At 45.3% G+C, this 27,150-nt stretch overlaps 1 protein-coding gene across 2 annotated transcripts in view; it reads left to right on the plus strand.

Moving 5' to 3' along the window:
* LOC119404968 (serine/threonine-protein kinase PLK1) overlaps positions 1 to 27,150 on the plus strand; it is a 63,412-nt gene that overhangs the window by 18,936 nt on the left and 17,326 nt on the right. The window contains exons 1-5 of one of the 2 annotated variants that reach the window (XM_037671704.2): positions 14,709 to 14,968; positions 17,665 to 17,772; positions 19,180 to 19,296; positions 19,937 to 20,250; positions 24,420 to 24,619. In XM_037671704.2, the coding sequence (XP_037527632.1) occupies positions 14,855 to 14,968; positions 17,665 to 17,772; positions 19,180 to 19,296; positions 19,937 to 20,250; positions 24,420 to 24,619 (853 nt within the window). In that variant the 5' untranslated portion in view covers positions 14,709 to 14,854. Of the gene's footprint in view, positions 1 to 1,241; positions 1,489 to 2,481; positions 2,606 to 14,708; positions 14,969 to 17,664; positions 17,773 to 19,179; positions 19,297 to 19,936; positions 20,251 to 24,419; positions 24,620 to 27,150 lie in introns of those variants that run through there. The other variant, XM_049419144.1, reaches the window with a different exon arrangement.

The raw sequence follows: 27,150 nt of genomic DNA on the forward strand, positions 1-27,150 counted from the left end.
CTCGTAATCATATCATGGTTTTGGGACGTTAAACCCCACCAATTGTTATTATTCCTTTGTGATGATAGTCGTTAAAGAGAAATGTTTCGGCTCTTATCAGTGAATTATAATTCCAGCAAGCTTTTTAAAAAATGCCACTTTTTTCCACGAGGACTCTCTTTGCAAGTTGGAGAATTTGAAGGAACTGCAGACAGCGACTTTACCTTAAAGTTCTTGTGTTAACAATCCGTGATGCTATAGGTTTTTATTGGGAAAGCTGAATTAAATTTGTTTTTAAGGAGCTAGAGATTTAACATGGCAAGCTTGAGGAAATGTTTTATTGAGCCAGTGATGCCAAAATTTGAAAGACTGAAAATGTGGCGTCCCACTGCTTTTCGGGTGCTGTAGTTTCAGCATGCAGTTCATTTTCCTGTGGGGGCATAATTGGCAAGAATTTTCAAAGAACAATGTATCAGTCTAAACCGATTTAGTGTTTGAATTGTCCAAACATTGGACTGACTTGCATATAATAAGGAATATCCCTCATGCCAAACCCATATACCTAAATGTGGAAGCTGCACAATGCTTGAATACCTGAATGGAAGCAGGTACATTTCCGAATTATCTGAAGTTTCTTAGCAAATGTTATGGTATCGGAGGCTATAAGAAACTATCGAAGCTCTCCATGCTTACGTAATATCCTAATTCCATTAATTCTGCCAATTCATACTTAACTCATCACCGTACCTCAGCGAGGTCGTGCATCATGTGGAAGCCAGATTACGAGAGTCGCGAGAGCCATGCAGGAAAGCAAAGCTATCGGGGGAATTGAGCATCCACACAGGGTGGACTGCTAAAACGCCCACGTACCTAGATTTAGGTGCATATTAAGGAACCCTACTATTTTCTTTATCATTGTTGTGGGCATGAGAAATGCCAAAGTGCATTTTTGTTCATTCAACCACGGTTATGACACAATGGTGACTGAATAATCGAAGGCATTGTAAATTTTCTTTGCATGAATATTGGTTGCGCAATACAGTAGTTGTGCCCCTCTAGGTGGCAGTTGCCAGCTTGCTCTCTCCCTCTTTTCTCTGTGTCCTTGTGTATCTATGTATGCAAATCAAATAAATAAATACAGTCAAGCAAACATGTTGAGCTGGATTCATGAACCACAACTTCTCGAAGTATTTGATATTACACTTCGCCCTTCGTGGCATTAGGGCTTCTGTTAATGAAACAAATATTTCTCATTTGGACAGGAGCGTGACTTATGTCGACGAGGACAACATCGAGCACTACCACTCCCTGGAGGAGTATCCGCCATCGCTGGAGAAAAAGATGAAGCTGCTGAAATACTTCTGCACATACATGAAGCAGCACCTTCTCATGACAGGCGAGGATGTCAGCCCCAGGGAGTGTGATGATCTGGTCAGGCTGCCGTGCCTACGGAAGTGGCTGCGAACCCGGTCGGCCATCTCGTTCTACCTGACCAATGGAACGGTCCAGGTGAGTCCTTCTAGATAACACCATTGCATGTTATCTTTCAATTGTTATGGGGTTCGACTGCATTGCAATACAGTCTACTGTGCAAGCAGAACCTGGTTAATATCCAGACGAACTTCATTGTAACAAAGTTCTTGATGTAACAAACTTTATCAATGTTTCGTTGATCTGCACGTATCTTTTCCTTTAACTGAGTAGTCTTGTGCTGCACTTTCAATACGGAAGTTACGGCGAGTTGTGGTGGCAAAATTTAGCGACCGTTACCCAATCTTGTGGCGCAATACTAGTAGTATCCATTATTAGTATATTAATACGTGTATTAATGGCACTTTGGCTTGGCTTCAAAAAACTGAATTCGACACGACTTGCAACCCAGCAGTAATCGTTAGACATTAGGTGGAGGCCCCTTGTTTGGTTGCCATTGTTTTCACGCATGTTTCATCCCACCAGGCTGCAAAAAGCTCATGACGGTTGACATTATTTCTTAATGTGACTAAATCGACATAACCACCGCACTTTGATTTTGTATTTGGCAAAAGTATCATTTTGTGGCAATCGCTTTGTCATACAGAACTTTTGATGTCCTTCAGCAGCAGCGTTTACCCACAGCCGTCGGTCAAGATACGGTAGCCTTGATGAAGCAGATACATGGTATAGAGCCCCAGGTGCTCGAAAAATTTGTTCGAAGGTGATTGGAAGGAATTGTTTCGAACATGCTTTCTCATTCACTCGCCTCCTAATTAGTACTTATTAAAGGCACCCAATGTAGCAGCATACAAACCAGCTAGCAAGCCAGACAGTGAAAAAATACTTCTTAACCAGCTTCGGCACTATCACTTCAAGAGTCTCTTCTTGGAGAAATGTGTGTGTGCATACTTTATGCCACTTGCTGTTCAGAGATTTCCAAGTTTGGTTTCCTGTGTTCCCTCTGTTTACCTTTTTGATCATATGGAATCTGGGTGACCTTTCAACCAATCTTTCCTCGCTTTGTTGCAGATTAACTTTTTCCAGGACCACACCAAGCTGATCTTGTGCCCGCTGATGGCGGCTGTGTCATACATAGACAACAACCGGGTCTTCCACACCTACCGGCTTGAGACACTGCACAGCGGCTGCCCACCTGACCTGTTCTCTCGGCTGAAGTATGCACGGACCGTCCTAGACCGGCTGACCAGCACGTCGTCCTAGTCTCAACGCCCTCCCAGTTGTTGTTTTTTTTTTTCCCCCTTTCGCATGCGCATGTTCTGTGACCAAGCTTGTGGAGTTCCAAGAGGTTTTTTTTTTTTTCTTTTGTCAGTGAAAAAAAAATCTCCTTGCCAACAAATTTGTACAAAGCTTCTCTTATGCTGCATCATCTATAGTCTGTTTTTATATACTTAGCATCTATCATGTCCCATTGCTCGTTTCTCATTTATTCATCATTTTAATTTCAGATGACAATGAGCTGCTAGTTTCAGCTGTACATTTTAGTGCACCTTTGCTTTCCTTGTTTTGTTTTTCTGCTTTTTAAAGTGCAAGGCTGGTGCAATGGCCATTGAGCATCAATATTTTACACCAGCACTTGCAATCGCATGTCAGCGACTTCAGTATAATGACTTCCAATAGCATTGTCGTCTTAGTCTTCCTACCAGTCGCTTACATGGTGTTAGACAATGATCTCTTGTTGTTGCTTTGAAGGGCTCGAGTTTTATTTATTCATGCATAGCAATGAGACATGGCAGTATCGTAATGCTTGTGGGCATGCGGGGAGCCAGGGAATTCAGTTGGGAGAGATGGTCTCCATTGGTGAATGTTGGTGCAGTGTAACTTGTGTTCTATCTTCTTGCATTGTAGTGTATATTGTATGTGCATTGCAGTGTGTATGTTGCATGTGTGGTTTCATTGCACCATATGTTGAAGCATTGATTAAGCATGTGGAGGCTTACCTGCATTTTACCACTGACAATGTGATCTCTGTCAGATTGCAGTGATGCTATCACTTTTGCTTGCTCACTGAACGGATGACAAGAACGTTTAAGATTGAATAAAAGTGATCACAGCTGCAATTTAAGCAGACGCTATGTCACATTTGTCAATTTTTTTACTTATGAACAATTTCTGCAAGCCTGCCTCTACCTCAAGGTAGTCAAACATTGCAACCAATCATCATCATCATTTATTAACCCTTAAGGACCCTAAACAGGGCATTACATAAGGGGGGGGGGGTTACAAGGTTGAAATGAGCATAGTTCAACAAATGCCTAGGAGAAAAAAAACCCAACAGCGCTACAGAAAGTACAAGGCACGCAAGAGAAACTATTTCATGGCCAGTGTACGCTGAAAAAGAGGCGTACAACGCAATGATGGGAGGGAGCTAAAATTAGAATTAACAAAAACACAACAGACGAAGAGAAGTCAAAACAAAGTGGACTTCATGATACAAGCCTTAGTGGGCACAAAACTTATGAAGTACAATATCTGCAGTATACAACTGCGAAATAATGAAAAAAAATTACATGAATACAAAAAATGCATAATTAGTCATTTAACAAAGAGCGTAGTTAAGGACTCCTTGAATTTTTCTGAATTTTTTTCAATGGCAATAGATTCCGGAAGGCAATTCCAATCCTCGATGGCTGCGGGAAGAAATGATTTATTAAATGTAAGGGTCGAACCATGAAGGCGTTGGACACTGTTAGAACTGAACAGGCGGCGAGAAGTTCGAGCAGGTGGAAGTAACAGTGTACCATGCAGATGGGAAAAGTTGTGATATAGTTTATGGAACAGGGCGAGTCGGAAAATTTTGCGTCTTACTATTAAAGGAGGAAGTTCAAGAGATGATTTAATGTGGGTTACGCTGGTGTGTGAATTATAGTTTGACCACTGATCAGATTCTACAAGTCGGAGGATGCAAAGAGAATGGTTTGAAAGTAAAAAATGTTATACAACGTGGCAAACTTCAGCTGATCGTTGGCTAGGGGACTCTTGTAATAAGTCTGCTGCACATGTGGCCGCAAATTTCGTTTGCATTGTTGAAATTGTTGAATCTCCACACTTTTGGAATAGAAGGCCTGGTACAGCTGTTTAACCTTGCAATGCACCATTTATTGTATTCACTGTACTATTACTGGTGCCTTATAATGCTAATTTAAACTTCAAGGTTGTTGTTTTTTTGTACTTAGTGGCCATTTTTTTATAGTATAATGATTTCCAGCCATAAATATCTCGAATTAAACTGCTACACTAAATTTGGAGCACAGATGTTTCACAGCATACCAGTGCACTCGGTAGCCGGAATGTGTGGATAGGTGAGTGGCGTAACATTTTCTGTTAAGCAGGCTCCTTAAACAAGGTGCACAAAAGTGCACACAGATGTGCCTGGTCTAGCACTAAACGCTCCACGAGAGGATTGTACCAGTGACACAGCAACACTGCTTTGTCAAAAAATTTAAAACTTGGAGAATGCTTCAGCTTTGCCTTTAAAGTAGAATGCGATATCATGTCAGGTCCTGTTTGCGTTGCTTTCTCATTCACTTGACATTCTTCGCTACTCAGTGGATACCTCAACCGTGCTGCAAGTGCAGTAGCTCATTGTGGAATAACTAACAGTGCAACATTTAGAATGCAGACAGTAGAAGAAAAGGACATGGCACTGAACTCGCAACTCCAGGATCGACTTCCACCAACTAGCCAGACTCTCAATTCTGCTTAAGTACAGTTGCAAAGCACCAACTATGGCATAATTCACCATTTTCGGAAGTATGCACTGCACATCTGGAAGGCAATGCACACGTTGATTATAATCCATTGCAGCCAAGCCCTTTGTAACGGATGGGCAGCTTTAAACTCTCACTTAGGCTACTTATGGGTGTAACACCTGCTGAGACTTCGCTTCTGCCATGGCATGACTCCTGCAAAGTATATTTTCGGGCGCTAGCATGGTTCTCTGGTAGAACACTTGGGTGCCACTAAGAATGCCTGGGTTTGATTCCGGCTCTAACCTTGATATTCATTGTTTGCATCTGTCGGGACTTTTTGCTCACGGACAACGACGCCAACACTGCATTTTCTGCAACACTGGCCCACCAACAGCATCGCGTTAAAATGATTCTAATAGTTCCGGAGCTGTTTAAGAACACTGAACATGGCCATCAAGACTTCTTACTCGGCTCGGTTCTAGCTGCACACGACAAATAGTTAAGGGCACTGGGGTTTTGTTAAAGGGACAAATCATTTGGTGCTTACAAAATATTGTGTTCTGGCTTAAACAATGAACAATACAATAAACAACGCCACAAGTGCATTCGAAGCTGCAAGCACGAAGACTAGGCAAATCAATGTACTACCCATCATTCCCATGGTGGCTGAACGGTCACCGCGCTACACAGTTTCCTACAATATTTTAGTTTGATTTTCCTGCAAGGAATGATGGGTAGTACATGAATTTGCCTAGTCTTCGTGCTTACGGCTTCGAATGCGCTTCTAGCTTTGTTTATTGTTGTGTTTTCGCTTTTATTTCAGATAAAAGAATGGCTTGTTATGAACCTGGCGAGCGAATTTGGATTGGTCGGCCTAAAAGGGTCAAGGTGGTCATGTGGGACTGCTGAACCTATCCTGACCTTCGTGAACTTCATTTCAAGACAAAGCAGCTACCACACGGGGTCCGTTTGATGCATCTGAAGAGTTCATGAGGTACTCGTGTTCCCGTTCGTGACAAAAGGTGCTAGAGAGGTGCCGTACTGGTTTACAACTTTTCTGAGCCCTCTCAGCTGCGGTGCACCTTGGTTGGTGCAGACGTGCCAGTGTGGGGAAGTAGCAGTGCAGCATAAGACACTTGTACCAGATGGCGTCGTCTTTTTTTTTACAGCAAAGCTGTTAAACCTTTTGTTATGCCATGTGGTGTCACTAGAACACTATAGTCATCATGATCGGCCTCTACATTCTAGCATGTTGCTCGGCCAGTGCTCTTCGTTCTATTCATCTTCTACTCGCTCCCCAAACCTGGTTGATTAGCTAGGCAGCAGACCTTGCCAATTAAGCCACGGCATGCTAAGACCGAGCTTATTAAGGCCTATCTTGCTAAGAACATGCTAATTAAGACCATAATTGAGTGGTTTCATGCTAGGGCCGAGCTAATTGAGATGATACTAATTAAGATCTTGCTAATTAAGTCTGAGCTAATTGGTCATGTTAGCATCAAGCTAATATCCTGTTAATTAAGGTCTTACTAATTAAGATCAAGTAAACTAATACCATGACAATTGAGATCGAGCTGACACGGTCTTCACTCAATTCAGCAGACAGAGTTGACGTTGAGCCACGTAAAAAGGTGGAAGAAGCTAGGTGATAACAAGCTGCGCTGATGGCTCCAGCCTTGCACTGCAAGTGCAAGTTGACCACATTTTTTTAATGTGCTGGCACGCCAAAGAGAAACTGTTGTTGCATTAGCTTTATTTCAACACACAATAACCGTAGTCACAAGTCACAGATGAAGACATTCGTCGGTAAGTCAGTTATTTTAATTGTATATAGCATAAAGAAAAAGAGCAAGGAGGCGTGGGTCGGTCAGAAAGATTTCCGCGATTAACACATCACTTCAGCAAGTTCATTAGGCTAGATTTTTTGCGAGTCTTAGCACTGCGCATCACAACGTGCACTTTTTCATACAAGACGGAATATTCTTTATTCAGATCGATTACTACAACTACCAAACGCTGAAACTGTAGGTTTGAGCTAAAAACTGCATAGTGGAACACCTGACTACATACCAAAAACCAAATGAGCAGAGACTCGTCGCTGGTAATACACATTCACTTCTTTACATGCTTGAAAACAATAATGAAGTTCACCTGATCTCAAGCGTAGGCATCTTCACATTTTCTGCTTCGCCTTCAGAAATTGCCGCTAAATCTAGACGTCAGCAGAAAAGGCAACATTATTCCACATTTCTGAGTGATCATATCTTTTTAAAACTTGTGGGATGAAAAGGGTCTCTGTGCATGCCATAATTATTACATGTTTTTGTAGCTTAATATTTACCAGTTTTAAAAGGCAGAAAACCACATGGAGCCGAAAGAACGAAGCTTAGGCAAATCCATGTAATGCCCATCATTCCCATGGCTGAAGCGCTATGCATTGCAGCTCCCATAGACAAAAATGCAAACCTTTCGCTATGCTCTCCAATGATTGCATCAATTCTAGCGGTGAGAAAATTATGGATTCAATAATTACTGACTGAGAAATTATTTTGCTATATCTGAGAAAGCCAAATAACGCTCTTTTGCAATTTGACTTCGAAAGAAATTCAAAATGCTTTTCGTCATACTCTACTTTTGCTTTCGCCACCGTACGTTCAAATGTACCTGCAATGATTTTATAATATGACGAGTTTTTAGAACACTGATTGTGTAGCAGCTTCTTCCAGGCGGCTTTTCTACGCCTGTATTCCAGAGTGCAGTCTTCATTCCACCATTGCAACGCGGACTTATGTTTAACCGAGTGAACCTCAAATTCAGCTTTTCTATGTGACTCTTGTAAAACCGAACAAATGCTGAATGCTTTTTGTTGTAACATTGCTTCTGACAGAGAAGCCATGGAGCATCCACAAACTTTTTTTAAACGCACTGTAATTTATGCAAGTGTGCCCTTTAGAAATTATAGATATTACCGGAATGTGATCACTATTAGTAGCATAATCAACGGTCGACCAAGAGGAGATACAAAGGCCTGATCCCGAAAAAGTCAAACCTAGAAAAGCCGCAGCTAGTCCTCTGATAAATGTAGGGAGACCTGAGTTGTGACAAGTGAGACTGTTTCCCTGAGACCAATCCCACAACTGAATTCTGCACGAGGCTATCCATAATCCCCATGTCATGTGATGGGAGGTAAAGTAACCAGCCAATAGGACATTATTCCCACTAGTAGAGATTACAATATCCAAAGGGTTTATGTCGGGAACCCCTGATGGATACTAGACTGCAATGTAAAACTTTCTAGATCAGGCAGGGGTCGACAACCTTTCGAGGCAGAGGGCCAAGGTGCATGAAGCCGGTACGACGGGGGCTGCGTGGCAAAGCAGGGAGGGGGGCTTTACAGGCAAAGAGAAATAATTCCGTGAATTGATAATAATGTACAAAACTGGAAGAGAAATCATAATTATTTTCAGCACGCATGTCACAAGGTTGCAATTTACAAATGTAGGTTACATGCAAAAAACAAGCCCCGCCACGGTGGTCTAGTGGCTATGTAGCACGCTCGAGACGGGTGCGGGTGGAAAGAACGTTTTATTGCAGAAAGGCGCAGATTATATAGGCCCGAGAAAGGGGGCATATATTGCTGCTGTGATAAGCGTGTGCATGGCTTTGCACAGCGTTATCGTTACGTCACATCTCCCTTTTTTTGTTTATTGAGCCAGTGTCCGAAGTTTAATAACGTTCTGGCTCAGGGTATCTTGTTGGTTGATGACGCGTTCGATGGCTTCTTCGCAACGGCTGTTGCGTAGCAGACTCGGATGTCCCGGAGACTGGAGGGACAGGTACCGCTGCATCTTGCCCGGAGGCTGGAGGGACAGGTACCGCCGCATATTGCCCGATGGGTGTGTTCGACGGCCTGAGGTGTTCTCTCGTCCGCTGGAACTGTCGTCCATCCTCGCCTTGAAGTACGTAGGAGCGCGGACTGTCGCCTCTCTGGATGATTGTGGCAGGGGACCATGTTCCCGAGGGCACGTTGTACACAGTGACCCTGGCGCCCAGTGGTAGCTCAGGTAGAGGTTTGGAACCCCTGTTGTAGTAGGTACGTTGCTTGCGACGGATGTCTCACAGTCGCTGCTGGACGTCCTTTGGTTTCACCGTCTTAGGCTGCAGGTGAGTAGCCGGAACCGGTAGAAGGGTCCTGGTCAGCCATCCCATGAGCCGCTGCGAAGGAGACTTTAAACAGTTGTCACGTGGAGTGTTCCGCCACTCTAACAAGGCGGCACAAAAGTCAACAGAACCAAATTGACACTTCTGTAATAATTTTTTAGCCTCCTGCACTGCTCGCTCGGCCATGCCGTTCGAGCGAGGATGGTAAGGACTTGATCGAACGTGGTTTGTCCCAATCTTACTGATGAAGTCTTGAAACTGTTGACTGCTGAACGGCGGTCCATTGTCCGTGATGAGTCGGCTCGGGAAACCATGCGTAGCAAAGACATCCGTGAAGGCAGAGATCACTTTGCTCGCTGATGAAGACTGCACAGCCCTGATTTCAAAGAAAAAGGAATAAGAGTCAACAACGACCAAGTACTCATTTCCGTTATGGTAGCAAAGGTCTGCTCCAACGACTTCCCACGGTAAACTTGGTGTTTCATGGCTATGCAATGACAGTCTGGCATTTCTAGGTTTATGCCGCTGGCACAACTGACAGCGTCTTGCTGTTTCTTCTATGTCACTATTCATGCCTGGCCAAAAAAGACAGAAACGAGCACGTGCTTTCATCTTTTCACCTCCCGCGTGCGCAGCATGCAGACAAGAAAGAATGTCACCACGCATCTTCGGAGGGATAACGAGCCTGTTGCTGCGTAGCACCATGCCATTTTCCGTGTGCAGTTCGTCACGAAAGTTCCAGTAGCTGCGCAACTCCGGAGTGACGTCATCTTTGGTATCGGGCCAGCTAGTGCTTGCGTATTCACGAAGTTGGCGCATGGTTGCGTCTTTTTCTGTTTCTTGCAAAACTTTGTTCAGGCGCTTGTCTGAAACTGGAAGATAAGCCATTGAATTGACATGAAAATGCTCGCTGTATTCACTCAAAATTGTTGGGCTTGGGAATCGAGATAATGCGTCGGCAAGAAAAAGCTCTTTTCCCTGGCTTGTATTTCACTGTTAGGTGATACTTCTGCAGGTTGAGGCACATGCGCTGAAGTCGAAGTGGGCATTCACACAAAGGTTTCTTAAAGATCATCTCAAGTGGTTTGTGATCGGACTCCACTGTGACCTCAGGCTGCCCAAACAGGTAGTCCCGAAACTTTTCACAACCATGCACGATCGCTAGCATCTCTTTTTCTATCTGCGCGTATCTCTGTTGTGGTTTCGAGAGAGAGCGCGATGAGTATGCTAGTGGGTGACCGTTCTGCATTATCACTGCACCGATCCCGTTTTGGCTGGCATCTACCGAGAGCGTGATGGGCCTGTTCTTCTGGTAGTATGCGAGAACGGGGGCTTTTGCTAAAGCTTCACGAAGAGCTTCAAAACTAGCCTGGTGTCGGTCTTCCCAGACCCATGCTGCGTCCTTTTTGAGAAGCTCGCGGAGTGGAGCTGTGGTTTCAGACATATGTGGGATGAAACGGGAGACAAAGGTGACCATACCTAGGAACGTTTGCAGTTCCTTCTTGTTGCCTGGGGGTGGAACTTGAAGTATGTCTGCGAGCCGCTCCTGATCCAGGCATAGTCCCTCATGTGTCAAAACATGACCGAGGTACTTGACAGACTTCTGCAAAAAATAACATTTTGCGCGGTTTAACTTCAAGTTGTATTCCCGGCATCGGTCAAGCACGTTTACAAGGTTGCGGTCGTGCTCCTCCTTTGACTTGCCCCACACGAGAATATCGTCCATCACAACGGCAGTACCTTCGAGGCCTTCCATTACTCTGTGCATTGCTCGCTGGAAAATTTCTGGCGCCGACGCTATGCCGAACGGCATACGCAGGAATCTGTACCGGCCAAAAGGGGTGCTCATTGTGCAAACTTTAGAGCTTTCTTCGTCGAGCCTAATCCGCCAGAAGCCCGAAGCAGCGTCTAGCGTCGAGAAGTACTGTGCTCCCGCTAGAGAAGGTGCAATGTCTTCTAGGGTCGGCATAGGGTAGTGTTCCCTTAGCAGCGCTTTGTTCAACTCACTCGGGTCGAGACAGATGTGCACTTTCTCATTTTTGTTCACCACGACCATGTAGCTCGCCCATTCTGTTGGCTCAGTCACCTTCTGTATCACCTGCTCGGCTTCCATGCGATCTAGTTCCCTCTTAGCCTTGTCTTTCAGTGCGAGTGGAATTCGCCGTGCCGGTCTAACGATTCCTTGGGAACCTGGTTTAAGCTTCATATGGTAGACGACACCTTTCAGGCTGCCTAGTCTGTCGAAAACATCAGCATAATGTGTCGCGGCTTCATAGAGCTCGTGCGGCTCCACCGAGGCTAGTCTGAGTAGTAGACCCAGTTGCTCGGCGACTGATCCGCTTAACGTTAGTGGAACGTCTTCTTCTACCACAAAAAAGTCTGTTTCATATGAAGCATCAGTTCCGCTAACGCGAAGGCGGACGCACCCTGTAGCTGCTTTTCGATGACCAAAAAAGGTGTTTAGCATGACGTCACAGCGCTCGTCTTCTTTGGTTGTTATCTGTCGCAGCTTGCTTCGTGCTATCACCGAGCAATTTGCGCCTGTGTGAAGCTTACAAAGCACGGGAGTTCCTTCTACATTTACAGTTGCTGACCAGCGTTCATCGTTCTTGTCGCTCCTAGATAGGGCTTCTATCCAAAAGCTTTGCTCTTGGGCGTCTACCACTGCGATGTTCTGCTTGAGCTTGCGAGGCCTTTCGTTTTTGGTACGGCACGCTACTGCAAAGTGATTTCGCTTGCCACATTTTTTACAGGTGCGTCCTTTAGCTGGGCAATTGCTAGCCTCATGACTTCTGGCACACTTTCCACAGCGCCGAAGTTCGGCAACTGCGCAAATTTCCTCATGAATTTTGTTGCCTGCTTGTATTTGCTCGCACTGTTCTTTCCCTTGTTCGCGAGCGCGGCAGATTTCTACCGTATTGGCAAAGGACGGATTCTCCGAAATCAACTTTTCTTGAAGCTTTTTATCCTTTAAGCCAAGAATAATTCTGCTCCTCAGCATGCGCTCTTCCATTTCAGCAAACTCACAACTCTTCGCCAATATTCGTAGCTCAGTTAGCCACTCATTAAAGCTTTCTCCTTCCTTCTGGTCCCACGAGCCGAAACGGAATTCGTGGTAGGCTAGGTTCAACGACGGCTTGTAAAATGCTTCGAATTTCCGTTTAAGGACTTCTATGTCTGACTTATCCTCCCCTTCATTGAAGACAAAAGTGTTGCAAGTCCTGCGTGCGTCCTCGCCTATGACCATAAGAAAAGTAGCAGCTTGTACCTCTTTTGGCTGTTGACTGAGATAGGTAGCCGTGGCGTAGAGGTCGAATTTTTGCCTCCATGTTCCCCAGCTCTGCCAAACGTCGCCTCTGGTATCCAAGGCCCTTGGGGGTGGCAGTAGCGTGGTGACCGGGGCACTCTGCTGGCGGGCAGGCGCTGGGTCCGTGTCTGGCATGCCGGCAGTCCTTTGCAGCTGGAAACGGTCCGGGATGGCCTGCTATCCGCTTGCTTCGCTGCTGCCGATCATGACTATCGCTGCCACCATGTAGCACGCTCGAGACGGGTGCGGGTGGAAAGAACGTTTTATTGCAGAAAGGCGCAGATTATATAGGCCCGAGAAAGGGGGCGTATATTGCTGCTGTGATAAGCGTGTGCATGGCTTTGCACAGTGCTCGACTGCTGACCCGAAGGTCGCGGGATCGAATCCCCGCGGCGGCGGCTGCATTTTCGATGGAGGCGAAAATGTTTGAGGCCCATGTACTTAGATGTCGGTGCACGTTAAAGAACCCCAGGTGGTCGAAATTTCCGGAGCCCTCCACTACGGCATCCCTCATAATCATATCGTGGTTTTGGGACGTTTCGACTTTTGGTGCTGTGCATCCAGATTGCTCACTGACAGACGCAGAAGATCGGTTTGTCACAAACGCAAGTTTCATTTTATGCACTTCATTCTCGAGAAAGTCTGTTCGCAGACGTATGTACTGCCAAACTGTACTGTTGTCATGGGTGCTGCTAGTTTCTTCAAACTCAAAAATTTTAAGTCTGTGAGGCCATCGTAAAACATTACAGTGTCTTTCAAAATCAAATGCGTCTTCGAGCTCATCGTTTGTCTACAGATCAGCCAGCTCCAACTGGTACATATTCCCACCTTAAAAGGATTCTGAAAGAAACGGATGCTATTCGAATATTTTAGAAAATCGGAGAACCTAACTTCGAGCTCCCTTTTTAAATCCCGTAATATTTGACAGAGCTTTTCTGCGTAAAGTGGTGAGCTCGTATCTCCCACTGAACTTTTGCAGCAAGGGACGTGACAAACATTTGACTCGCTAGCCTGCTGTTGGAAAAGGCTGAATTTTAGCTCAAAAGCCTCAACGTCTGCGAGCAGGCCGGACACGAGTTTCCCTTTTCCTTGGATGAAGGCCCTTCCCTGACCTAGCATTTCCACAGTCTTTCGTCCTCTTTTTTTTTTGGACCTGTGCAAAGAAAGGAAGTGAAGACGTTATCTGGGTAAGTGTGAAGATGGGGCACAATGCCAACTGGAAGCGATCTTTCTTTGTTCCTATTTAACCCCATTTGAGGTCAGAACTGCCATGTCGGCCTTCAGGTAGGAAATCAGAAGCGAAGGGCGAAAGCTGGTTCTGACGTCGTGCCGTGGGCCGCGGGCTGCCGACCCCTGTTTTGAACCTTCCATTGTGTAACTGGAAGGTTCACTCTATTACGAGAATTTCATATTCCGCAGATACAAGCTTCAGTGCTATTTTAGTCTTGTGGAAAAATCCCGTTGAAAGTAACGTATGTAATCGAGCACCTCTTGACAGCCGATCTAGACGTAGGTTACTCGGACTTTCCTTCATCTTCGTGTCACACTCGGAAACGGTAACAAGCACACAACACCCCACGTCACACTCGCTCGACCGCGTGGCACTTGTCAGAGCTGTTCCATCAAAATTTCTGTCCCAGTTAGGGAGCTGGAGTCCGGAAATGCTTCGGCGATATGCCGGTTCAATCAGCGACGCTGCGCAGTTTGCAAAACGCGTAAAACCGTGCGGAAAACACACCACCAAGAACTCGGATTGCCCCATGTAGAGCGCCATGTTTGACTTGCAACGACTTGTCTTGGCTTCTCAAGTTTGATTGAACTGGTTTTTTGCACTCAAAATGAATGCTTCTTTGTTCCACCAATTCGGTTTCAGATTATTTTACTTAGTATATCGGTGTTATTTTATTACGTGCGCAAAGACACTTGGTTATTGCTAAATTTTGCTGACGTGCAACATGCGACCAATAGCCGTTAGCCAATCAGACCTGACTCTTCTGTCGCATCGACCAATAGCGTGCTAGGTTTTGGCACGTGATGTAATGTACCTCAACGTTCTCGTATTCAAAAAGCGGCGCCGCTAGGGGTGGTCGACGCGCAGGCGCTGGGATTGTCAACGGTTCTGTGTGCGCTTTTGAGGCTCGCGACATCGTGCACGGGCTCGTGGTTCTGGGTCTGTTGAGCCGGGTTGCGGAATAACCCCAACGAATTTCACGGCTGTGTCGCGATGGCCTCCGCAATCCCAACACGAACGGGCGCAGCCCTTCAGAAAGACCTGCCAGATCTTGTTGTCGACAAGAAAAGCAAGAGAGAATACGTCCGCGGCAAGTTTCTCGGAAAGGTAGGCAGTTTGCTAAGTAATGCTGTGGCCTGAATGGGCAGCGCCGTCTTCGCAACGCCCCAGCCGACCTGTCGTAGTTGGCAAATGCTCCGCAGTGTTTGAACGATGTCGGCGTTCCGACTCGTCGCTGATTTGATTGCCGTCGTTATCGCCGCAGCCGTTCCCGAGGACAACTAGACGTTGCCCATCTAATACTACTTAAGCCATACTATCAAACTCCCATTGCTTGTTTTGCTGTCTTTTTTTTTTCCTTTCTCGTTAACTGATGCAGCTTTCGGGAGCCGAGAAATTTCCGGCATGTCGTCGTGACATGGAGCTTCCTCGTTACGTGCCAACTTTCCGCCGAACGTGTTGGTTTTCAAGTCTCGGAAGGTTTCCCATGCCCCTCTTATCGCCCCTGTGTATTTTCGTAACCATTTAGGCGGCTTTGGCACCACACGTGTGCTATCGTGTGGCCGTTAATTATGGTCGCTATTTTGGTCAAGCCTAATCGGCCTTCACCATCTACTGCCGTCTCCTCGTCCCAATTATGTCTGCCAAACCATTTCGGCGACACAGTCTGCATTTCATAGTTTCCACTGCCCTGAGGGACTGTAGCAATGCGCTAAAGTTGAAAAACTTTAAAATGTTCTAACCGCGAACATGCAGTGATGAGTTTGACATCGAGCCGTGCGGCAACTGGCTCTTTCTGTCGTGGGTATTTAAAATCGGTAGTAGTGCTGAACCAAAGGCCCCCACTTTAGCCCAGCTTAGCTGCTAGTTATTACACCTGTAACATTAGCAAGTTACGGAAATGCTGAAGTATTACCGTACCCTTCTCGCGCGTCGTGCCTTTGCCGCACCTAATTCCAGTGAAAGCACCCCAACACCACAAATGCTAGTTTTCAAGAATAACTATGGGGTTTTCACGCCTCATTGGAACATGTTGCTGTGCAATTAAATCGGGAACTTCTGTGTTAAGCTGTCATGGCATCTGTCTAGCATTTCCATGTGCCACTGTTGAAATATTTGATTAGCACCAAAGCATCATTAAAAAAAAAATTCTTTTTGGCTCCAGTATGTCCACGCCAGGTGGGGGAGGGGCCGGGTTCGGTGTCGGAACACTGAGGGACCTGTCGATAATTCAAAAACCGGGGATAATTTTAGCATAGGTCAGAGCATCCAATATGATACCCATAGCTTTGATATTATAATCGCGCAATGACATCGCTGCAATGCTGCCAACTTCCCGAAATTTTCCGAGCCTTGCATACCTGTCCTCCTGCTTTCGGACGCCTCCTGCAAAATATTTCTGGCTATGCCACTGCATATGGCATGAATGATACAACTCTGTTTCCTAGATGAAGTCTACGAGTGGTCTATGCAATTTGCGGATGCATTTCAAATTAACATTTACAGATACGACCGACAAGCGCAAACTGAGGCTCTTAGATTTAAAGGGTATGCGTGAGAGTATTGTCGGCATTTAATAAGATAAATTGATAACACAGCATGCGCACCGCTTGCACCACAGGTAACAAAATAATAAGCCTTTATCACCCTTCATTGGCATTGGCTGCAGGTGTTGCATTTTACAAACGCCGCCATTTTTGCGTGTTTGCTCACATGTGATCATACCGTAGATATGTACAGTCATGAGAAACGCGACACTGAAATTATCTTTTAAAGGCCCTAGCGGTTAAGCCCATTTGGCAAGTGCAATAGTGTTCATGACACTAAATGCTCAAGCTTCCGGGAAAGCTATCTTGCAATTCATACGTCTCATTCATATTGATACACTACAAGTAATTTTTGAATAACCATGAATGCGGTGTTCCAACCCATATTGCTCATGATAGCACAGCTTGACGGTATAGGTACGTGATAAGTCACATTTCACTCAGCTGCTACACTAGATAGATATCCGTTCGATAATACCTATACTGACTGCATTATTCCTTTCACATTTCATGTGTACATACAAGCAAATGCGTTGGGATATACATAGAATTTATGCTGCAAGCATGGTCGAGAAGCCAGGACGTGTTCATGTCGTGCGGCCAAGGCGCCAACGAGCAGCGAGCGACCGAATAGCCGGCTCGCTGGACAGTGCTCCACGTACTGTCTGGGCATTCTGGGATTGCTTGATAAAGGTCTCTTGATGTCTTTACCCTATTGCACTGCAAGAACCCACAAATAATCTGTGGCGTCATGTCAAAAGGAAAATTACATCGTTACTGCTCAAGACAGGGCATGTTAGCATGGTCTGAACAGTATGTCTTCGTCTGCAGTTGGCGGTGCAAAATGTTTGACTGTGCGCCATGTAGCAGAATTTGTGCCCAGTTTTTTTTATTTATTACGTTTTTAAGTGCAGCCTGGTATAGGCTCAATGCACTGGCCTGAAGGTGCTCAGCTTTTATCAGTTTAGTTTTGCCTACATTGGCTGATATGGGTGTCACTGAAGCTAGGCATTAAAGACTGTGCACTTCTGTGTTCATTGCATGCGCACATGGGATCTTTCCTTTCCAGATTATGGACACTCTTGCCTCGTGAAAAAATTGTGTTGCGGCGAATGTTAATCATGGCTGCTATCACAGGGGGCATTATCGCTTTTCTGTCCTCGCATACCTTCAAGCTTACAAAACTCCACTGATGTCACTGTAGTTCCTTATGGGTGGGTGAAATGTTGACGCATGTTGCCCTTTACTCTTTTGCAGGGCGGATTTGCGAAGTGCTACGAGTTAACAGACAAAACCACCAACGTAGTTTATGCAGGCAAAGTGGTCTCCAAGGCACTTCTCCTCAAGCCGCATCAAAAAGAAAAGGTGACTGTCTGGCAGCACTGACTTTCATGGGATTAAGCTCCTTAAATTGTATTCTGGCACACATTTGCCTAACCAGCACCAATATGCTAGTAGTAGTTTTGAAAAAGTATTCAGTGGTTTTTCAGAGAACGAACTGCTGTAATCACTGTTGATTTCCACACCTCAGTATATCAAGTTAAGGTTGTCATTATGTTTGATATTATGGAGCATAGTTGAAAGGCGCGAATTGAAAGTAAGAGCAAACACGTTTAGTACGAATGAAGGTTGTGCAGCATGCTCCAATGCACAAGTATATCGTGGACGGATGACTGGGGATAATTTCAGCATAGGTCAGGGCAGTTATATCAATAGGTTTGGTATTTTAATCGCTCAATGAAATCACTGCAAACTGCATGAACGCGTAGTGGCGCCCGCCATCACTATTGTGGACGGAACTCGCTGAGAAGAGTGCAGGCTTTCGGATGAATATAGCTAACATCAGAAGAAATTGAGGCAATGCCTCAAAAACAGATTGTCTTTCGTTAAGCAGCTGGCGTCTTTTCGTTTTGCTTTTAGAAAACATCTAGAGTCTTTCGTTGGTTTATTTCATCAATCAACGGCGTTTTGAACAAAATTTTTATTGTTTAATCACGCACAGGAGAAATCTCACCAGGCACTACCTTGGAGGTAAACAATGGCTGCTAATGGGAATGAGAGACAGAAGAAGTCGGCTTTTAGCTAACACTTACACTTCTACTTATACTAACGTTTCCTACTGGAACATGCCAATGGCTGCTAATGGGGAATGAGAGACAGAAGAATTGGGCTTTTAGTTAACGCGCACGCTGCGAATTTTTTATTGTTCAACAACGCACAGGAGAAATCTCCCACCGGCACCACCTTGGAGGTCAAGATCTGGTACTAGCGTTAAGACTGGTTACGCACTACGACGGGGACGAACGGTTGCCGCTTTAAGGAGCTTTGCCCCTAAAATGCAATTCATTTTTTTATTAGACAAAAGCATGCTCGTTACTGCCGATGTGACAATCTCATTTTCACCACAATAAAAAAATTTGAGCGGGAGACAGTCTCTAGGTCTCTCTTGTTGTTTGGGCAGATTTTTGTTGGTACAGTAGCATTGCATCTATAAAACTGTTTTTATTAGTCTTTTTTTTTTTTCTCTTTTACGTGCAAAGCAAGCCTGTTAACTGTACAAGATGTTTTGCAGGACATGTTAATTTAGGCTTGATCATGAATTGCATTTTGTTAACATTGTTGCATGAACCCTCAAATATGTCCGAAACGTGCCTACCAATCATTAATAAAATTTTGTGGTGGCCAGTTCTACAGTGTAGTTTAAAGTTCTCGTGTTGGCAGGCATGCGTTAGATTCCACTCAGTTTCATGTCTTGCGTTCCGCTATTTGCAGATGGCCCAGGAAATACAAATCCACCGGAGCCTCGATCACAAGCACATTGTAGCTTTCCATAGTTACTTTGAAGATGAAAAGAACGTTTACATCATCCTGGAGCTTTGCAGCCGGCGGGTATGTATCCTTTCTACCCATGGTAACATGTCAATGCCGTATTACAGCATGCTCATTCCCAGCGTAGTTTCCTACGACACAGTTACTGCACGGAACTCCAGAATTGTATTGACAGAAATTTCAAAGGCTAGGTAAACCAAGACAGCAGTGGATTCCAGCTTTTCAAAACACTTACTACTTTCGCACTTAGATGTACTTGCGTTGGCTGATGTAGTCAATAGTGTGTACTAGTAGGCAAAGCTGTGGGTTCGGTGTCGTGCATGAATTCCACTTTTCTTCTAGTCAAACGGGCCATGATACATCAGCCAGTTGGACCCACCACGGTGTTCTAGTGGTTAGGTGCTTGACTGCTGACCCAAAGGTCGCGGTATCGAATCCTGGCCGTGGTCTGGAGGCAAAATGCTCGAGGCCCATGTACTTGGATTTAGGTGTACGTTAAAGAAAACCAGATGGTCGAAATTTCCGCAGCCCTTCACTACGGCGTGCATCCCTCATAATTGTATCATGGTTTTGGGACTTGTTTGCGGTGTTGTATGTTCGTGTCTTTAACCCTTAACAAGTTACCATTGGATGTCCCAATGCGTAACTGTGGTTGTGCTCCTCAGCACCGGGGATGTGACTGAAATTTTTGTCTTTCTAGAGTCTTATGGAAATGCACAGACGCCGCAAGACTCTCACGGAAGGAGAGGCACGTTACTTCCTGCACCAGCTTCTTCTTGCGTGCCGCTACCTTGTGCAACAGAAGGTGATTCACAGAGACCTCAAGCTGGGAAACCTATTGCTCAACGACAAGATGGAGCTCAAAGTGGGCGACTTTGGGCTTGCAACCCGTTTGGACTTTGATGGCGAGAGGAAAAAGACTCTCTGCGGTACGCCCAACTACATTGCGCCCGAGATACTGGCCAAGAAGGGCCACAGCTTTGAGGTCGACATCTGGTCCATCGGATGCATCTTGTGAGTGTTCATGTTGTATTTTACTGCCCGCTGTGGTTGTATCGGCACCTGCGGTGCCAGACAATACTACCGTGTGGTGCAAAACATGGGCGCGCCAGAATCGTGGGGGTTTGGGTGCATTCTTGAGAGGGATGTATCGCCCCGCCACGGTGGTCTAGTGGTTATGGCGCTCGACTGCTAACCCGAAGGTCGCGGGATCGAATCCCAGCCGCGGCGGCTGCATTTTCGATGGAGGCGAAAATGTCTGAGGCCCGTGTACTTAGATTTAGGTGCACGTTAAAGAACCCCAGGTGGTCGAAATTTCCGGAGCCCTCCACTACGGCGTCTCTCATAATCATATCGTGGTTTTGGGACGTTAAACCCCAGATATTTAAAAAAAGAGGGATGTATCGGAGTGAAGTTTACTAAGAAGGAAACTCAAGCAAGCTGCATAACTATTGTTGTGCAACAGACTCCCTAAAATAGTGCAACTATTTCTAATGTAGATTAGGCGCATGCTTTGCTAGCCACTGTCCCATCTGTGGGTTGCTTGAGGCACTTGTGAGGGTTATGGAAACAAGCGATCAGTGTGTGTGGAAAGAGCATTCTGGTTGTGTGATGGAGCCCCAGTTGTCACCAGTGCTTGCAAGATTTAGATTGCAAGATTGTATGGAGAATAGACCCTTTTCATAATTGTAAAGCTAGCTTTCCTGCCATGCAGTTTGCCCAAGTAATGGCGGCTAGTCACTTACTGCAAACAGCATGTTCAAGCGCATTTTGCTTACGCTATGACGTGGAAAATGTAGACTCGGCTCTCTTGACATAAATGCGCATAATAGACAAGCATCAGCACGTGCAACTAGGACCACGTCTGCACTCTAAGCAAGAGAGGTGCCGCCATTACTTGTTCAAATATGCAGCGCAGAGAAGCGCACTTGCGGATTATGAAAAGGGTCTATTGTATGGAGAGTAGCAAATTATTAAAGGGACACTAAAGAGAAACAATTTTTCTTGTATTAGTAAATAGACCTCTCCCTGTTTGTAAACAGTGTGACGTCACTGCGAGTACCCAAGTCCCGCCTTTGGAGTAGGCGCTGGTTGGCAAAAAGGTTCCGCCGATGGGATCTTTTTGCATAGCAGTGCTCCGTGTGTCTGCAATCCTTCGATAGAAATTTCTGCAAATTGTTGTTTTCTGAAGTCGCAGCTTTTTAGAGGAAGAGTCACTGCTGATAATGTAAGATTCTGTTAGTTCAACATATGGTGATATGCTCGTCGTAGGTCGCAGCCACAATTTTTAAAAAATCTTATACTCTTTGAATGCGAACGCTGTACATTTTCACAATGACTGGTGCTTGGCAAAATATTCGCATGGCATGGATGTGAATGTACTCAATATTCGTCGCGACATCTTCGCTACAGTTATAAACAAGGTACAGCATTGGCAGCAACATGGTTTTGAGCTGCTGTGCGCGAGGTCACTGATTAGATTCTCACTAACGGCGCAAAATTCTGATCGGAGGTGAATGAAAAGAAAAATAAGAAGCACTTGTTGCCATGCTTTCAGTTGAAGTTAGCAAATCCCCATTAAAGTTAAAGCAAAGTTCTCCCCTACAGTGTTCCTGATAACCCTCTGAGCAGTTTTCTCTTGCGCGGTTAATAATAATCTCTTGCGCGGTTACTTCGCTGTATCTGATGCCTACAACGTATTTGCATACTTTGCTGTTTTCGACTTGATAGACAAATTTGGAATGTGCATTGTCACTTCATAAAGATCGAGCTGTAAAGGCAAGCCAACAAGAATTTGACAAACAAGAATCTCCACTGTTTCCACTAAGACATATGAGATCTCCGATAAAATGAGATACCTTTAATTGGCTTGCGTATTCGCCATGGTGAATGTACATGCAGCTTCAGCAATGCTAAAACATGCTGGGAGCTCATGCGCAGTCATACCTTTCAGCCCGGAGATTATGTGCATTTTTTTTTTTCTGCTCTCAGCGCAAACACTGAGATGTACGCACTCACAGGTCATCATGTCAAACGCATTTTTACCTTCACTAAAATGTCGAATCCTGATGTTTCGTTGACAACTGGTCACTGCAACTGGCCCTGCTAGACACAATGAGCACCCATGTTTTCACAAACAAGATGTATCGTTATTTACGTAGCACACACCACACACAATGTCAGTTTCACTGTCCGTAAGCATGAGTCATTGACATTGATGCCTTTCAGTGCACACTACACGCCACAATAAACGTGGCACATTTCTTGAAGACGATGCAGCTGTTCCTCACACAGGCCATCAAGTGGGTTCACTTCTCCAAGTTACAGTCGGCCAGCGTAGCAAATTTGTCGTCACACAGCTTACCACACACCTATATCTTCTATGACACATACCACAACTGATCTTGCAACCGTAATACCCTTGTTACACGGGCACGCTAACCTCAGTTACGACGGACCTCAGTTAACCGGAATAAACTATAGTTAGCGCCAACTGTTGTTGGCACATGCTACACGCGAAAAGTTGTCTTTAGTTTGGGTCGCTGAAGCAGGTGACGTGACACTAAGTTTCGTGATTAAAATATACGCGTTTAGCTGCTTTTCATAAAAAATACTGACAAATACAATGTATTTCAGTTAAAATAAATCCTTTCTCCTTGCATCTGCAGTCCCCGAGCATATTCCATCAAGTGTTTTGCCAATGTTTGGCTTAAATAAGGGCTAGTCTCACAACTATGGGCGAAGTCAGCTTACGGTCGGTGTGAAAGCCAAGACAATCCGTTGTTTGATACATTTGGTATCACCGTGTTTGGTGCGTGGTTTGTTTTGACGGACTGTTTCGCGTGTCAGCGCTTCTGTTCTTGAGAAAGGCAAGTTTACTTGCTTTCAGGAAGACGTTTCAGCCTCCAGTAGAGCCGCACTGCCTTCGACCACCGACTTGGGTGCCGCCATTTTGTTAGCTTCCTTAACTGAGGTGGTCAACCTCAGTTCGGAGCAACCACGGTTAGTGGTTTAACTGCGGTTAGGCTTTGAGTCTAACTGGGTGTAACTGCGGTTTAAAGGAACTGAGGTTAGCGTGCCCGTGTAACAAGGGTATAAGATGAAGTTAGAAGTTCAAAACAAAAAACGTATCCCAAGCAACGCGCGACTAAACCACTCTGAAGCCACCAGCCGGGGGTGTGTTGCCAACCGCCACGTTGCACGTGCGCCGGTGATGTCAAGCTGTGGCGTACCCCGGGAGAGGTCTATCACTGTTTCACGATACCAAAAACACCACGCTTGCTGCAAGAAGGCGCTTGGTAAGTTAGAAAACAAGCAAAAAGAAAATGCGGGTGGTGACGCTATCTTCAAGTTTCCGCACCAGGCCCCATGACGCCATAGATTTTGACTGTTTCTACTAGGGCCTGTGTAGTTCCTAATCGGTAAAAATGTAGTACCTTGTTTTTCAGGGGAGCCACAAACTTAACATACCAAGTTTCAGGAAATTTTATTGAGTCAATGAGGCAAAACTAAAAAAAAAAACTTAGAAATCCATGACGTCATCATTGGGGATTTCAGCTTGAAATTTAGAAGCGACTTTTTTATTTTTCTCATCTATTAATAAAGCTGTGGTGGTGAAATTAATTACACTACTAGAGTTTACGGAGTATAATACATCAGTCTAATTTGGTGTTTAACTTTAGTGTCCCTTTAAGCAAAGCTTCTGTGAGTTACACATTTCGGTGGCGGTACTGGGTGTACAGAAATAGGCTCTGAAAGGTGCGCCGGTCACGTGCTTTTTGTGCGCATTTTCCAAGAAGCGATGCTCTCTCGATCATGAGCTTGTCGGCTATCAGGTGTTTCTGATATGGAAGTCCGATCTTTTACCAAGGTCGCTTGTAATTTCACTGTTGCCTTTCATAGTTTCACAAATTGCCATCATTGTTGCTTGGAGCTACAGGAGTGTTGTGCTGCTAAGCACGTGGGTGAATATCCAATTCCCGGCACGGAGGAAGGAAAAAGTCGGGAGGGAGCATTGCACTATGTGGCGGAAAGAGTAGTATGTTAGGCACACACATGCCAAGCTTCGCTTGCCCCCTATTTTTGCGATTCAAGGGCTTCTGAATTTAGAAAGCATGGTAGACTGCAAAGTCATTGGAGAAAAAAAAAGCATTACACGTGAATCCTCTTTCTGTTATCTGCAGGTTCACACTTCTTGTTGGTCATCCACCGTTCGAGACTCCGTCCTTGAAAGAGACCTACGTTCGCATCAAGAAAAACGAGTATCACGTGCCTTCGTCGGTGAGCACTGCTGCCAGAAAGCTCATCAGGAGAATGCTGCAACAAGATCCAGAGAGGCGTCCGAACATAGAGGCCATTTTGCAAGATGAATTCATGACGAGGGGTGAGTTTCTCCGTATAACTTTGCTAAACACAGCCTTCATGAAATCCAGCGCCCAGTGAAGCAGAGGAAAATATCGGGGACGTTACTTGTAGTCGTTTTAATGGTATTGTAGTAATTACTATACGAATGTGAATAAATTAGTGGCCAAAAGGACAACTTGCTGCCGGCAGTGACCGCACCAGCAACCTTCCGATAATGTGCCCTATGCCGCTTAAGTTCTTATTTTGTTCATTCAAAGTGATAGTCTCGTTCCGGCAGACTTGATGCCTTCAGGTAGTATGCAAGGGCTTATTGGTTAGCTGCCAGCTTGTTAATAAATCATGTGCTACGTGACGCCACCCGGCGGAAAAGTGTTCCACACTCTTCGTCATTGCTACGAGCGGCGCTGACTAACACTCCCAGGTTCGCGTGCACTGAAATACCTGATAGAGTGGACGGGGAGGATGACTGCCGCCGTAGCTCAATAGACCGATCTCACCAGATGATCAGCGCATGCGCGAGTTTCCGACAGCGGCACTGCCGCCATCTTAGAGTACTGAGCGCTGCTGGTACGGCTGCTTGCTGTGTGCTTCAGGTATATTGCCATTTGGCATGAATCCTCGGCACAGAAGACAATTGAACGCTGTGTTAAACTGTGTCTGGACCTCTCATGCGTGTTATTTTGTGTGTTATTTTACTTCAGGTTAGGCTGCATATCCTAGCTTTAAGAGAAAAAAAAAGAACAGTAGACAACGTTTACATGTGGCCAAGTTGGTCTCGTCGTGTTTATGGGCGCGCGTCGCTTCGCTGGATAAGTATTAGTTCAAAAAAAAAGAGAAATCACGTTCCTGTCGTCATAAGAGCAAAAATCTTTAGTGAACGTCAGCACGCGAGCGATACAAGTTACAGCGTGCGGAAAATAACTTGCCTAAACGTAGAGCTCTCTGAGACTACGAAGACGGAAAGAAACAAACCGATGGGACGAAAAAAGAAAGCTTTTTGCGCTTCTTTTTTGTTCAAGCAGTACTTTCAATGTGCCGATCAGGTACACTGTGTTGTCAACGCAGGACTTCGACCACAGTGATGCGTTAAACGTGAATGAATGAGACGGTCGCCGTGAAGCAGGTTAGAAGCGCATCCGCGGGGCGACGACTGGCCGCATATATGGTTTGCAAAAGTTTAACGTCACGGAAATCTTGTGAACGGCAAAATATTTCCTGGTGTACAAGGGATGGATGAGTCAGTAAGAGGTTTTGGCGACACACACAATGTGGCGGATGAGCAGTAGCCCGCTCAGGCCGGCGGCGGCAGGCTCAGGTGATTGCTTGGCGCCGATATCGTCGCTAGGCCTATACCACTTCGAAGCTGCAGTGTTAATGTGGTTCCTGCACGATGCGCTATTGAATGGGACTTTTTGAGGTGCTTTGGTGAGCAAAAATGGTCATGAAACTGACTTCAAGACCAAATAAGTCGACAAGTATGCATTACATGTCTGTAATATTTTGGAAATGACTTTTTTAGACCTTCTAGGTTATAAAAAAAAAAATGTCAGAAATTTTTTTTTTTTTTCAAAATTTTTCCGCCTCCCAGACCAGTGTCTCCCGTTTAGTTAAGAGCCGCCTACGCTTATATAAGAAGCTAAGCTTTGCTACCGCTGTTGCTGCTTTACGCTGCGTTCGTGATATCACATTTTGAAAAGAATGGGGAAATCCCGGCGGCAAAGTTGGATGCGATGCCGGCACGGTCGAACTTTCGCCGTGCACTCCATGGTGCGAGCTGTAGTACACAGCATGCAGTTACAAGTTTGGCTTGTATCACAGGTATCGTTCACGCTAGACACTTCGCAGTCGTCATCGCTTTTGATGAAAGGTCGGTTTAGGTGTCGCTATATATTGTTACGGGGAAAAATACAATAAGCGATCTCTGTTTTGTCCGGAAAACACGTTGTATGCAATCTGTCGCCACTCGCGGTGATCGCCCCGGCGAGGGGATTGAGCACACATTGTATGAAGTTTCGCTGTCGCTGATCGGCACATCAGTCAAGCAGAAAGCTGGTTATGACTCAATAGATTGCTGCTAAATTACCATGCATTACACACACGGAATTCACAAACACTGTGAATAATACGTTCAAGTGTGCGGTAGTTGCCGCTCTGTCTGACTTCGTTGACTGTCGCACACATTTCTGTCAAAGCTTGACGTCCTTTGAAAACACGTAAAATCCGAGTCCTTTTGCTTCAGGTTGCTGTTGTAGGTTCGGTCCCTGCCGGTGGCATCTTGTCTTTTCGTTCACTGCAGTTTCTTCACGTTTGTATCGTAATTGCTGCAATACAGTTAAGACTATAAATAATGTCTCCTACACCTTCCTTGGCTTTATTATCTGTTAGCATTCATTAAGGTTGTCTAACAAAGAAAAATGAGCCCTTGAATTCCCGTCTTTTGTTCTGCATGACATTAATGTAGTGCAGAGAAGACCAAGGGTGAAAGGGACGCTGATGCAAAATCATTTCACTCGTTATTGGTAAATTACGTTCACAATACAGTAGAACCCC

The sequence above is a fragment of the Rhipicephalus sanguineus genome, chromosome 9, assembly GCF_013339695.2.
Source record: "Rhipicephalus sanguineus isolate Rsan-2018 chromosome 9, BIME_Rsan_1.4, whole genome shotgun sequence".
NCBI classification, from domain to species: domain Eukaryota; kingdom Metazoa; phylum Arthropoda; class Arachnida; order Ixodida; family Ixodidae; genus Rhipicephalus; species Rhipicephalus sanguineus.